General features: G+C 47.6%; 2 protein-coding genes across 2 annotated transcripts; both read right to left on the bottom strand.

The window, feature by feature from the left end:
* Positions 1 to 4,767: 4,767 nt before the first annotated feature.
* On the bottom strand, positions 4,768 to 8,079 carry LOC311375687 (uncharacterized protein; the record flags this gene model as incomplete). The annotated part of the gene is made up of 4 exons (XM_084490754.1): positions 6,977 to 8,079; positions 6,182 to 6,300; positions 5,967 to 6,078; positions 4,768 to 5,771 (listed from the first exon to the last, which is right to left on the bottom strand). The coding sequence occupies exons 1-4, from the start codon at positions 7,254 to 7,256 to the stop codon at positions 4,768 to 4,770; spliced, it is 1,515 nt and encodes a 504-aa protein (XP_084346880.1). The 5' UTR covers positions 7,257 to 8,079.
* Positions 8,080 to 8,276: 197 nt separating this feature from the next.
* LOC311375688 (uncharacterized protein) lies at positions 8,277 to 14,180 on the bottom strand. Its single transcript, XM_084490755.1, has 5 exons — positions 13,873 to 14,180; positions 11,878 to 12,226; positions 11,526 to 11,671; positions 11,367 to 11,406; positions 8,277 to 10,778 (listed from the first exon to the last, which is right to left on the bottom strand). The coding sequence occupies exons 1-5, from the start codon at positions 14,059 to 14,061 to the stop codon at positions 8,977 to 8,979; spliced, it is 2,526 nt and encodes an 841-aa protein (XP_084346881.1). The 5' UTR covers positions 14,062 to 14,180; the 3' UTR covers positions 8,277 to 8,976.
* Between the last annotated feature and the right edge of the window lie 820 nt (positions 14,181 to 15,000).

Below are 15,000 nucleotides of genomic sequence, written 5' to 3'. Positions count from 1 at the left end.
TGTGTGTGTGTGCATGTGCGCGCACGTGCGTGTGCATAACTTGAAGACGGTATAGAGTGCAGTGACAGAACCTTGCCTTTCAAAAAACGAAGGACCTGTTTTTGCTCATCCAGGAATGATGTGTAGTCAAGAGCCAGGCTGGCGGACCTGGCACCTGCCCAAACACTAACCAACCGACCCCCTCCACAAACAGACACACACACACACACACACACACACACACACACAATAGATCAGTGCTGGGCTGGTATGTATCCCTCTTACATCAGAGAGCAACGGACGGAGCCCACTGACGAACCGTCGCCCCGGCGGGCAATCTGTTGAATCACCGGTGACTCACGATCCCGGATGATCACGCCGCCGCCCCGTCACGACGCGGCGGTGTGTAGGCCTACCGTCCTCTCAGCAAACACAACGGCGACTAACGACTAACACCGGCACGCAAAGACGCGCTGTGCGTGTTCGGTCATCGATCTATGGATGACCGAAAAAAACACTCCCTCCGAAAAACCCAGCAAGTGTTCCGACCCCATCCATACGTCTGGCTCCTATGAACCACAGAGGAGGAGGCGGGGGGGACGACAGGAGCCCGGCCAGAACTTTTAACGATCAGACCTCAGCATTAATCAGGTGCACACTGACGCGTCCAATCGGACGTGGGGAACCTTGTGACTGTCTGTGTCTGCTGCCCTCTGCGGCTCCTCCCTTTCCCTTCCACCCCCCCCCCCCCCAGCTCCTCTGTTCAGACATAGGGTTGCCTAGCAACCCCCAACCCCCCCCCCCCTCCTTCCAGAAGCACACACACACACACACACTCACACAGGCACGAACGCAGGCACACACACACACACACACACACACATGTACACAAGCATGCCCCAACACACAGCCCGGCATGCACGCACTTGAGGAGAGCTCAGCCCTTAAGAATATCCCGGAACTCTGGAGAAAACAGATAATGAAGTCCCACTCGGCATCACTCTGTGTCTGTCTGCCTGTCTGCCTGTCTGCCTGAACCTGTCTGTCTGTCCGTCTGCCTGTCCGTCAGTGTGTCCGTTCCGTCTGAGGGGAATGAAACCTCATCCAACCGTAGCAAAGCCATGGCCAAGACAGGTACAAGTAAGTGCTTTTTGGTGGCTTGGTTTTAAGACACACACACACACACACACACACACACACACACACACACACACACACACACACACACACACACACACACACACACACACACACACACACACACACACACACACACACACACACACACACAAATCCACATCCACAACAAAATGATACAAAACGATAAAAACGTAAGGAACCCCCCAAATACACAACGCACTAAAAGCCGGTTAGAGTCGAGATACAAGAGGTCTCCTCGTGTGTGACCGACCGGCGACAACCACTCAGATCACTAAGACGGACGGTGTCTACGGTCACGACAGACACGCGAGTCTATAGCCACCGCGAAGCTTTCCATTTTCCGACAGACAAGACAGAGGAGTTCATAGGGTGAAAGTTAAAGAGCTGTGCGTGGTCTCAACACTGCGAGCACGTTAAGCGAGTGCTTAAATACAGTCGGCAGACGACGGATCATCCCGGCGCCTTGGAGAAGACACTGTAATCCTCCCAAAGAGTGGGGGGGGGCTGGGGGGGGGGGGGTCAATACAGTAATGGCTGCCCGAATGAACGCAGGGCCCCTGGGGGAGGGGAACGACCAGGTCAATTATGGACGGGCCCCGGGGCCGATGCGGGGCCCCCCCCGATCAGCCCCGATGCTGACAGAAGCTCAAAAGCCCTGCGATAAAAAAATATCCCAGCGCACCGCCCATACCCCCCTGCATCAATACTAGTACCTCCACAGACCAATAAGAAGGACACAGGGGGTGCAACGTCACTGGTCACCATTAGGAGCAGAAATACACAATTACAAAAACAACGTCACATAGGTTTCATGTTTGCGTTTAATCATTAGTCTTTTTCCTTATATTATCTCTTGTGATTTCACTTTTGTGTGAAATGTGGTGGAGCATAGCGCCGGGCCGAGGGCTTGGGGCGGTGACTCCACTCCTACAGGAGTCTCATTGGTGATGGAATCACCCCTTTGAGTATTTTTTTTTTTTGAGGGGGGGGGGAGGGGGGAGGGTACTGTCCATCAAGTGGAAGGAGCGGCAGCCGGAGGATGGGAGCTGCGGTCAGGGGCGACATTAAAGGTAAACAGCTCATTACAATCCGAAACCCCAGCTGATTCGCAGAGCAATAACACGATTGGTCCGGTGATAAAAGCGCGAACGGGACATGCTAGGCACCACCACGGGAGGTATAGTTATTATAAACGTCCTGCCCGGGGGCCCCACTAGGAGAATGGGACTGTGGAAAACTGAGGAGGAAATGTGCTGTTTCTGCAATGATACGCCCGATCACATTTAGAAAACGGTGGCAGGCCTGTTTCAATTTAAATTGTGTATTTAATTTCCTTAAGTCAATGGAGTGATACATTAGAATTGTATCATTGGGTTGTTATGATATACAGTGATATGCATGTTTTTCTCTTCCACTATTCAACAAAACCTGTAAGATGGTGGATATTAAAAGCACTAATGTCTCTCTAATAAACACACAGGCATGTTTAACTGCTAATGTGTTGTTCTTACAGTGAAAATCCGCTGAGGCCAAAACAAGGAGATTACAGATGCCAAAGTACAGACAAAAAAACGGCAACGCTCCAACAGCCCATTCAGAAACACAAAACGCACACAAAAATGAACAGCTAAAACATGCCAGCCTCCATAACCGCCTTTTGAGCACAACATTCACGTGAGCGCCTGAAGCTATACGGTCCGTTTCTCACCTTGTTCAACACACTGGTGTGACTGCTGACTCCAATCTAGGAACAAAGAATCCATTCCAATTAAATACAAGCAGTGTCTGTGTGTGTTCAGCATCACCCATGCAGGGTGTATATATATATATAGATATAGATATATATATATATATATATATATATATATATATATATATCATTGCCTTGGCAGCATAAAGCACCAGTCTGTCTATTCAGATACTGCTGTTGTGATGCATGGAGAACCATATGCTGACCCTTTGCTCAAACAGCCTGTTCAGCCCCCGTGAAGGAGCCACCAACCCGGGGGATCCGCAGAGAGACGGTGGGTGACCTTGGGGGGAGGGGAGGTCAAAAGCAGGTCAGACGATGGGATGTTTCAGTGAGAAAACGCCCGACTCAGCAGCCTTGGGAATTTGAACAGCTTTGTCCCGACCCTGCTCTGGATAAGAGGTTGTTGATGTGTGTGACAATAGACAGGGACTAATGCCTCATCGACTGCTACAGCCGGTGTTTCACAGAGCCTCTTGATTGGATGGACTAATTAACCGACGTGGGCGAAAACAAAATTCCACTTTCACAGACAAAAATAGATTTACAAATTCTGAGTTTTTATTTGAACGGACCAGACAGCCCCATGAAAGAAAATATAAAAACATACTTCAAAGGGAAATAGCAATAGAATATAGGGCACACGCATAATAAAAAGGATTTGAGCGTGCCTTCAGCGTTGTCATGATTTTCAACTACAGCCATGCTGCCCCCTGGTGGTCATCTTTGGGAGTGTAACAACAAAACATCACTAAAATGTCTATAATGTATGATATAGACTAGTGGCAGCGAGCAGGTTGCAATCAACTGAATCACCATCACCTCATCTCTCCCTTTCCAACGAGAGGTGTGCGCAGATAGCACAGTGCACCCTCTAGTTGTGTTGACGTACGAGAAGCTACAACGGCCTGTACGATAATAGTAGGTTTTCCAAAAATGGCATATTCTATACATGGGATGAGGTTCCTGGATAGATTGATATTGTGTTTAGATATTAAAACTATCGGTCATGGTTTGAAAAAAGCAGTTTCCTCTCTAGAGCCGTTTGTCTGTTCTGTGCTACTGTTATGTTTCATATTTTTAGGATTGTCCATGAAAGCCATTCTACTAGAATTCACTAAACTCTAAACACCGCAATTTTAAGTAATGTATTCATGATTAATTTGACACTGATGCAATGTTTTATTTTTCTTCAACATGATAAAAAAAACAAAAAACATTTAGCAATAAGAAAAGTACTTTCGTTTTGGGACAGGAGGGAACGACGGCGGGTCACAATGTGCATGCCACATGCCATCAGCAGGGTCTCTTTACTCTGCGGAGAGTAACGGGACTTCATTTAGTGCTTGGGTAACGGTTGGCTGAAGTTCATCAAATTCATCCACCTCACATCAAGAAAAGTTCAGAATGTCCGCAGATTGTATAGTATACATTATTCATCGTCGATAGCGAATAAATGGAGAAAATGTTGGCAAATCCTGGGGAACGGAACAAAAAGAGGGAAAAAAAAAAAGAAAACACGCCGCTATAGTAGTACTTCCCTTTAATGGCTACTCACGAAAGTAATTTACAGTGCAGAGAAATGCATAAATCAGCAGAGATGAACTTGACCATGAGGGGGAGCCATCCCTTTCAGAAGCGCCTTGATGAATGAAATGAAATGAAATGAAAGCGCGTCGGTTTGGACCAACACAACAGGCCCAAACTCTTCTTCAGTATCGCATCTCATACAGTCGTTTTTGATTTGATTGGAGTGAAACGCTGGAACAAGTAATAAAAAAAACATTTTGACTATCCACATCCACAAGTGTTTTCAAGCCGATAAATCCACAAAATAACCCCCCCCCCCCCCCCAAAAGTAACTTATTATTATTCTCTCAAATGGGATTGGCGCTCATGTCGGGTTCCGGCTGGTCGTCCATGTAGTAGGGCTCCCCCTGGTGGACTCTGTGGTTGTGCACCCTCAGGTTGCCGCGGTGGGCGAAGCGCTTGCCGCACTCGGTGCAGGCGAAGGGCCTCTTGCCCATGTGCACGTCCCGCTGGTGCGCCCGCAGGTTCCCGCTGCGCGCGAAGCGCTTGCCGCACTGGGCGCAGCCGAACGGCCGCTCGCCCGTGTGCGTGCGCGTGTGCACGGTGAGCTCCGACGGCGTCAGGAAGCTCTTGTCGCAGAACTGGCACGGGTGCAGCCGCACGCCCGTGTGCCGCAGCAGGTGGCGGCGCTGGTGCGACGGGTAGGTGAAGCACTTGGTGCAGTAGGGGCAGGTGTAGGGCCGCCCGTTCCCGTTCCCGCCGGGCGCCGGCGCGTGGCCCAGGGCGAGGGGCAGCCGCAGCGCGTGCGCCTGCGCGTTCGACTGCGGCCGCAGGGGGTCCCGGTTGGCGAAGGAGGCCGCGCGCCGGGCGGGGCCCGCGGGGCCCCTGGCGCCCCGGTCGTCCCGGGCCCTCCACGGGACGGCGGCCCCGGGGGGCGCGTCCTGCCGGTTCTCCCGCTGGCCCGCCGACGCCGGCCCCTGGGGCTGGTTCTGGTTGGAGTTCTGGTTCTCGGGCTCCTGGTCCAGGAACGGGAAGGAGGAGTCCTCCTCCTCGTTGCTCGTCTCGTCGGCGCCGCCGAAGCCGGGGCGGAAGCAGGGCGGGTCCGTCCCGCCGCCGCCGGCCCCCGCCGGGCCGGCGCAGCCCGCCGCGCCCTCCGGCTGGAGGGTGCCCATGGCGGAGGCGCCGCCGCCGCCGCGGCCCGCGTCCAGCCACTCGCCGGGCTGGGCGAGGCCGGGGTCCGGCCGCGGCGAGCAGCGGCCGCTCTGGGAGATGGAGAGGAACGGGGGGGAGGTCTGCTGCTGGAGGGGCCTGAGGTCGGCGGCGCTGCGAGCGCCCTGGTCCCAGTGAGAGACTGCCACGGCAACGGGAAAAAAAGGTAAACAAAACAAAAAAGGGGGGCGGGGGTGTAAACAGCTATTGACGGTTAGGTTTTCAAACCTAAGCATATGGACGTAGGTCAATAATGACACACAACCATGCATGTGGTGCCGCATGGCTGCACTGGTTTTTATGTTAACAGACGAGTTCAAAACATGTCCGTGCTTACGTTTGACCTTGGCCTGCATGGCAGAGAGGGGGTCCACGTGTCTCTGGTCCCCAGCAGCGAGGCTCCCCTCACAGGGGACCACAGACCCTGGGTTGGCCCTGGATCCTGCATGCTGCACAAAACATGTACGTGTATGTTAGGTACAATGTGATGCAGAGAAACAAACCTGAGGGAGTCATCTTCAGAAACGCCCCAGTATACCCCCCAGTACCGACCTCATGCTTAACAGAGGCCGTGTCTTGGCCTGTGGCCTCTTCTTTGAGCCGGCGCAGACTCTGAGCGAGCCCTTCGGCTGGGTCGGACTGTGAGGACACATCCTTGGCAGATCCCAGTCCTGTACGGACAGTGAGTGACAATGAATTTGTATTATAGTTTTGGTGTTGATAGTCGTAGCAGTTGCTCCGGCCACACGCCACCCAAGTGGCTTTCCCACTGGTAGGCATTGTGTAAAAAAACAGTTATTGTAGAGGTGGCAGAACATAAAGCAACAGGTGGTAAATGCTAACTTGTCAGACCGCTCCATTGTGGTGGTGTGTGCACTAGTGTGCGTGTGTGTGTGTGTGTGTGTGTACGAGCGTATGCTCGTGTGTGTGTGTGTAAAGGTAGATATAAGCTAGAAGCTAGTTTAGTGTCATAGACGTGTCAAGGTGTTTTAGACCAGAGCAGGTCGTAAATGCTGCCATGTCAGACCTCTCCCTTGAGTGTGTGGTGATGGCTGGCTTATCCTGATTGCTGATTACCCAATGCACCATAGGTGTGCCTCACTCAACCCTTAGAGTAATCAGCCTGACAAAGGCCCAGTGAGGCTGCTCAAATCAAAACACACACACACACACACACACACACACACACACACACACACACACACACACACCCCCCCCCCCCCCCCCAAAGTAGTAAGAGATATATACAGTGTCTGCTTTGCTGGGTGGAAGACTCAGACTTTGTTGTTAAACCATACATACAGTATTTTGTTTACGTGCGTGAGGACCTGTAAAAGGATGGCTTACCTGCACCTGCCACACCCTGCTGCCTCAGGTAGCCATCTCCTTCTCCCGCCGACGTCTCTGTCTCCTCATCCGAACCGCCACCCTTTACCTTCAGCCTTCTTTCTGCGTGTTCAAGCTTTCCCCGGAGCAGAGAGATCTCCTCGCCTTTGTGTGCCAGTTCTGCCTGCTGCTCGCACAGGCTGCTCTCAAAGATCTTGGCAATCTCGCACACAGCGGCTGCCAACAACGAGTCCATGACGGTGGCCAGTTGAGCATGGAAGGCGGTCCTCACGGACTCCATTGTTCTTTGTTTCAATGATAGTATTTATTAAGAAATAATGAAAGGTGATCGGTTTTAAGTTGAGGGTCTCCAAGGGAAATGGTTTCGATGGTTGACGTCAACGAGAACGACACCAACACGTAGACCAGTCAATCCTGTCGTGTACGAATGGCCATGAGACGTCAAAACCAGACGCAAGCAACTGTCACACCTCAAATATAGTATACTGTGTCGCATGCATCGCCAAAGTGCCCCAGATGTGGTGTCTTGGCCATGCATTCACATCTGTGGAGTTGCGTCTGCACCATGCATTAACACCTACACGGTTATGTGGAGTCTTCACCACACATCAACATCTGTTGAGGTGTGTGGCACCGTGATCGCTGATCATTCATTATAACATGTAGAGTTGTGTGGTGCCCTGACCATACATTCACATCTGCAGAAATGCAGCACGCAGGACAGTTAACAACACTGATGGCAGAGCCACCAGCTTTAGCCACACAGATGGGGTTAGCTGGCCCTAGAGTCGATGCATTTACATTCCGCATCCATTCTATATGAATCCAAACTATACTACCACAATATAGACGTTGTGGATTGAAAGAAATATATATAGCATGTTAACACCTGCCTTACGTGCAGCAGGCGTGTCAACAAGGGAGCCAACCAAGCGTAGCAAGGGTTCTGTCGCTGGAGCTAGCGCAGGCTACATGTCAGACCAACACGCAAAAGCGAGTTACTGTGACCGATAACCATTTAAAATACATATATAGGAATGTCCTTTAGTAGTCTTCATGAATACAAAATAGTTACTCATCCTATCGTCCACACTTGAAGCGGGGATCCGTCGTCACGCCGTAGCTAGCAGGTCGGTGTGGGCAGTATGTGGGAAAGTACGTGCGGTGATGTTGTGCCAGTCAGGGGAAAATCTCGCGATAGAAATTGAGTTGATGACGAGACTTGCCGTATGAAAGATTCAACGCTTGGATTTCAATTTAAAACTTTTAATATGTATGGAATTATAAGTGCTTTATAAATTGAATGGTTGAAAAATAAGAACACAACAAAGGAAGTAAATCACTTTAATAAAGCATACGGAGAAAAGGAAAGCATAAAAAAATGGATACAATTATTGTTGAAACTTTTTGGAATAACACTTACATTTTCGGGCCCATACTTGTGATTAAAAAAAACTATATCAGAAACTATAGAACGAGAACGATAGAGAAAGCTGGACAATGAGAAATACCTTGTGTTCAAAAACAGCATTCAATCACAATTGTATTAATAAAACAAAAACATTTAAAAATCATTCATTAATATCCTCAAAGTTTGAGGAAATATGGGGACGTTTTTTTCTATGAAATTGAGTCAAGTTAAGTCACATTTTACCGGCTTATAAACTCAAGAAACCCTTCTGCAGATTCTCTTAGCATTTTAACTGAATGTAATTACACCCCAGGGTGCCCATAACAATTAAAATGGACGTATAGTGCCAACTTGCATACATTTGTTTAACACAGTATCGTCCAAATCCAAAAACAACTTTCTTTGTGGGTTTCTGAAACTATGGTGTCAAAAGAACCATAGAGGATCGGTGCTTACATTTTGAATAAGTTGTCTGAAGTACCACGGTTGCTACCCCAGGCAGAGGATTTAACTCGGTACACCGAAGACTTGGTCTGATCTTGACTCCATCACTACTATGCCCTCCCCTAAACCCCCTAACACAGTAACACTACCCAAACTGATTTTTACCATCATCTTCACAACATTGTTTTTCCTTGAGAGAAACGGCACCCAATTTTTCCTTGGATGAAAAAGCACCCAACTCGCTACCTTTTGTCTTGGATGAAACGGCACCCAACTCGCTAGATCTTTCTTTGGATGAAACAGCGATCAATTCACGTTTTTCTTTGGATGAAACGGCACCCAACTCACTATGTTGTGCCTTGGATGAAACGGCACCCAACTCTGTAGGTTGTGCCTTGGATGAAACAGCACCCAATTCATGGTTTTCTTTGGATGAAACGGCACCCAACTCGCCTTGTTTTACCTTGGATGAAACAGCCCCCACTTCACCATGTTTTTCCTTGGCTGAAACAGCACCCACCTCACTATGTTTTTCCTTGGATGAAACAGCACCCAATTCATGTTTTTCCTTGGCTGAAATAGCACCCAACTCACTATGTTTTGCCTTGGATGAAACAGCACCCAACTCACAATGTTTTGCCTTGGATGAAACAGCCCCCACTTCACCATGTTTTTCCTTGGCTGAAACAGCACCCAACTCACAATGTTTTGCCTTGGATGAAACAGCCCCCACTTCACCATGTTTTTCCTTGGCTGAAACAGCACCCACCTCACTATGTTTTTCCTTGGATGAAACAGCACCCAACTCATGTTTTTCCTTGGCTGAAACAGCACCCAACTCGCCTTGTTTTACCTTGGATGAAACAGCACCCAACTCACTATGTTTTGCCTTGGATGAAACAGCACCCAATTCATGCTTTTCCTTGGATGAAACGTCACCCAACTCACTAGGTTTTGCCTTGGATGAAATGGCACCCAATTCACCTAGTTTTTCCTTGGATGAAACGTCACCCAATTCACCATGTTTTTCCTTGGATGAAATGGCCCCCAATAGCCCATCAACAGCCTCAGAAGGCGCCAAAGTCTTATCAGGATTTTTGGGGTGATCTTTGTAAATGTGTGTTTTTAGAATGTAACTTGAGCAGAATATCTTCTTGCATTTGGGGCAGGGTAAATGTTTTGAAAGGTGGTTTTTCAGCCATACGATTGAACAAAAGCTCTTGTGACAGTTTGTACAGAGAAACGACTTGTCCCTTTTTGGCGAGTTAGTGCCCACTTTGGAGCGTTTCTGAGCCCTCTTTTTCCTGTTGGCGTCCTGGGTTTTGACAAGGAAAATGGACGTGTCCTCTCCGGTTGAAAGCCTCTGTCTTTTTCTGAGGCATAAGGATTTCTTGATTTCCTGACTGGGTTCCCGAATAGGTTCCCGACTGGTTTCCCGACTGGTTTCCCGACTGGTTTCCCGACTGGTTTCCCGACTGGTTTCCCGACTGGGTACCCGACTGTGTTTCCGACTGGCATCCAGACTGGCATCCAGACTGGTTTCTTCCTTGAGACCTGTACATTTCTTCTTATGTAACCGAAGGTGGCTTGGGTATCGGAACATCTTCTGGCATCCGATGCACTTCTTATGGATCCTCAGGTGAACACTGCGGCCGACCTCTGTGTCGAAGTATTTGCCGCAGAACTTACAACGGTACGTCTTGTCCGCGCTTTTTTCCTCCATTGGCTCGGGTTCCAATTTAATAGCTTGTAATTTTCTTTTCTTACCTTTAGCCTTTTCTGTGTTTGGGACATCCATCTTTACCTCTTTTCTGCGATCCATTGGCTGTTCAGCCTTCGGCTTGATTGATCCGTTTAGATTTCTAGTTGCCTTACTGCTACGTGGGCGGCTGTGTTTTGTGGTCGACAAAGGCTTCTTTTGATCATTGGTGTTTTGTGGGCCTTCATCTGAAATTCAACAACAAGGGACGTCAAAGATTAGGGTTCTTTCCATACATCGGCTGTTGTTTTCACTGAGGCTCTCATATTTGGGACATGTATTTTCACAAGCACAGCGAAACCTGTTTTAAATGTTATTTTCCACTGGACACTTTGCACTGGGTTTGGGTGATTTAAAATTAATTAGGTGAGTCAAAGTGATGGAAGTGAAGTGATGGAATAATAAAATGGAATGGATCAGTTATTGGCTTAATCTTTTGTTATGTTGATTGACATCCTTGTTATGAGTCGCAACATTGAAGATATTGATGATAGTCTGACTGCATGCAAAATTGTTGCAAACAAATGTTAACTGTACAACGCACTGAACTGACTAAAACACGCCATCACGCACAAGCAAGACAGCTAAACAGACTTAACTTCCTTTAAATCGCAATTTAAATGCAAGGACTTGCTTACTAGACTTGCTTACTGCCTGAAATGAGCCATAACTTAATCAGTGATTTGGTTACGAGCTTACTTTAAATATTGCAAGCAGCAATTTGTAGTTCGATAAAAACATTGTTTTTGTACATGCTCATTAATTACAGTACTCACAACTCAAAGGACCGTCAAGCTGGTAGCCATCATCCTGCACCTAAATGGAGCAAAAAGCGCAGAATAGTTGAAATCACTATTAAATTTCAAATATGCCAAATAGCAAGTATGTGTTGGGCTTCATTTGCCCCCCTCTGTCTATTCGATTTACGCACAAACCTCTTGTTTGATGTCTGGCAGGCGCCACAGTGACACAGACAACGAGCACAGAGAGCTGCTTCGGTCCTCTCTGGCCTCATCACTGGTTGAGGGAGACGGGTCCACTACGTTCTCACAGGCCAGGGGAGCACACCAGTCGTCGGGTTCTGTACGAGCAGGCAAAAGAAGACCATGCCGTTACCATAGTTGGGAGACTGTATATAGGAAACCAGAATGGCAGTACGTTTCTGAATTCAGGCTGCAGCATGCTTTATAAACAGCAGAAACACAAAGAGATCACAGCTAAGTGTCCAGAGATATATAAATAAATATAAAAGAATACAGAAAATACTAATCAAAATAATTGTTGTACCATTGACAGTTAACTCAGGCATCATTTGTCCGGAGGTGTACGTGACGTCTTCCATTTTGCCCCACATCCCATTTTGTTCTCGCAGTTTGCTCTCAGCCTTCTCCAGTTTTAACCGCAGCATGGAACATTCTTCTATCTTCTGCTTCACCACCATTTGATGGTCAAATGTGAAGACTTCAAAGGCATTCGTGACCTCCGACACAGTGGACCTGAGCAATGAATCCATGATCGTCTTCAGCTTCTTCTTAAACTTCTTCCTCAGAGTTTCCGTAACGATTCCCGGCACCTGAGGCAAAGGTTTCACCTCAGAAGTTCCTCTTCCTGAGCTTCTGACACCATCACGAGGGAGCTGTCAAAGAAGAAGATTTGGTTACTAAACTCCAATAAAAGACATACAATATATATGCAAAGCTGTATCACTGCACACATTGCCTGTTAATGTAGGGAAAACAAACAAATATTAGTTATTTACTGTCTTTGATCTTACCAGGCTTGAGGAACATGGTGAACTAATAAATACAATCAAATAAAAATACAAAACGAATCTTAACCCTGGAAACGCAAAACCTTTATAGATATCTTGCCTTTGGGAAGTCTCTGTAAACACGGAGCTGATCTCTAGACCTCCCATTTTATTTAGTAAGAAACCAATCAGGCAGGAGTATCTTACCAGGCATATGGATAACTCTGATACAGCATCTTTAAGAGATCAGATATTTTCGGATTTATCATCGATTGGATTATTATTCTCAACGAACGGGATTTCCTACGAAGTTGGGGTGTTTGCACCATGCATACCTTAGATGGAGGAGAACGATTGTCCGGAAACGGCAGCCCGAGTGGGTCGGTTTCCGACTCGCAGTTTGTTTTTATACCATGCCAAGTTTTGAGGTGCTTCAGCAAGGACGACGTGTTGCCCTTCTTACATGTGAAGTACCGCGAGCATAAAAGGCATTTCGCATCCTTCTCACCTCTGGCTTTACTGAAGTAGAGCCAGGCCTTTGACCACTTTGTGCGTTCGGCCATCCTATCAACCAAACTGTTGACCCACCAATTCAACTTTTCTTGGTTTAGATCAATTGGATTCAAAAACTGAATCAGGCAATCAATGTATGTTTGTTCACCATCGTTTCGATTTTGATATCATTACTTTCAAAGTTGCCTTGTAGGACCCGCTAGACTCGATAGCAGTATCGATATGCTCGGACCGCCGGGTCTCGAGCCCCAACCCTACCTAACCCTATTTAGATACGATTCTCACTCGAAGGTATCAAAAAACAATTATTATCTTCATGGAATTTTAAACTCATTTAAAATTATCTCGTGCTACATCAATGTTGATGCCACGCATTCCTGGAGCCCGACACGGTCTACGCAAGTACACACAGCCCACCTACGTCCACCATGCATGGCACCCCGCCAGGGACGGCTACCCGTACATCCGGCGGTCCGGTATCCCATGGCTAACGCTCGTTATTCACCCATTCTACCGCTAACTCGACTCAAAATAAAGACCAAATCCTCGCCCTTTCGCCTACAAACTTATTTTCTTTGGTCGGGTCGTCTCCCGGACCGTAGGAAACGTTGAAGATGTACGAGTAGTTGGTTAAAGCCGCGGGTCGCGGTGCAGGCCATAGCTTGAGGCCCGCTCGAGATTTTACCGTAACGTCGGGTATAGAGGCGCAGCGCAATAGAAAAAATAAGTCGACAGACTAGTAGACAATGTTTCGACGGCGTCTAAAATTGTGGGTAAATAACTGTGAATCGAGTCGAAAGCATCCTATCCGTTTCCCCCTTTTACAGCACGTATTATATTACCTTAATAGGACTCATACCTCACCGCTTCACAATCTTATGGACACGTTCTAGGTCTATTAAGCAAATGGTTGTACTTGTTAGCTTGCTTGCTAACACGTCGGAAATGTGTGCCAGTCCCCGTTTTCAGCGATCGTTAGGTGCCCACGATAAGACTGATTCAGAAGCATGAGTGATTACCATCGCATAGATGACCGGGTGTTTCTGTTGCAGATGTCGTCTGAGCTGCGATGTGTTGTTCCCCGACAAGATTGTGGTGCAGAAATCTACCGCGCAGGTGGTCTGGTCTTTCCTCTGACTGTACGCAAAGTACTTCCACAACCCGGTTCGATGCTTGCTCCTCTGGGCAAGCTGGCCGTTGCGAAACATGTTTCCACGTTAGTTAATTGCAAAAGGTATCTGGCATTCAAACGAAGCAAGTTTTTGTTTCGCTTGTGGCGCGACGGGGGCTCAACTACAAGGAACTTCCCTGTGTTGTGATTTCTCCATGCGCGGCTTTCCCACACACAACGTTACCGTAATGTCTGCAACCATCCCAGGGCTTCTTCTTCTTCTGGTTAATGGCGGGTCATGGCTTCTCACTATATACCGCCACCTACTGGACTACTACACAGGAGTGTGTAACAAGGACGTTGGCAAATGACACTTTAAATCATAAAATTAAAATAAAAAAATTATATATATATATAAAACGGGTGGCTTAAATCAAGCGATCTGATTGGTTCCCAACTGTTGTATATATGACGCCCGTTTACAGAGTTCAGTATCACTCCGCACCTAACTTGAACTGTTGTTTATTTATATATAAAAGCAATAGCATAGTTCACTGAAGCCTAAAAATATGTTGAAGAGGGTGGAAATGTTGTAAAGAAATAGGCACACAGTGAGTGAACTCCATAGTAGGCTAAATTGCCGGCGAACCAAGCTACCATCTCTAGCCTAGCCTTCTCTCTGAAGGACGCTACAGTGTGTTGCATAGCAACCGCCGCACAATTTGCAGGCAGCCAGGAGGGACTACTTTTTTGTATTCGTTAAAAAAAAAATGCTTTTCCGACTTTTTCGCTTTTTCAAAATTGAGGGTGTCTATGGCCGTTTCTGAAATGGCATACTACATACTGCTCGTATACTGATCGTGACGTAAAAGTAGTAAGTAGTATGCAGTACGCGAAAAATGTTTTTTTGCAGTATGCGACAGTTACCCGGATGATGTACTAATCGGTCAAAAAATTCTAGTATACATCCAGAGCTCACTACGTCGGATACTGTAATCCCATAATGCAACGCGGCACCGCTGAACATTTAAAATAA

Source organism: Micromesistius poutassou, assembly GCF_964030765.1.
Source record: "Micromesistius poutassou genome assembly, contig: SCAFFOLD_5102, whole genome shotgun sequence".
Classification (NCBI taxonomy): Eukaryota; Metazoa; Chordata; class Actinopteri; order Gadiformes; family Gadidae; genus Micromesistius; species Micromesistius poutassou.
The sequence above is the reverse complement of the archived record's forward strand: the minus strand, read 5'-3'. Positions and strand labels throughout refer to the sequence as shown.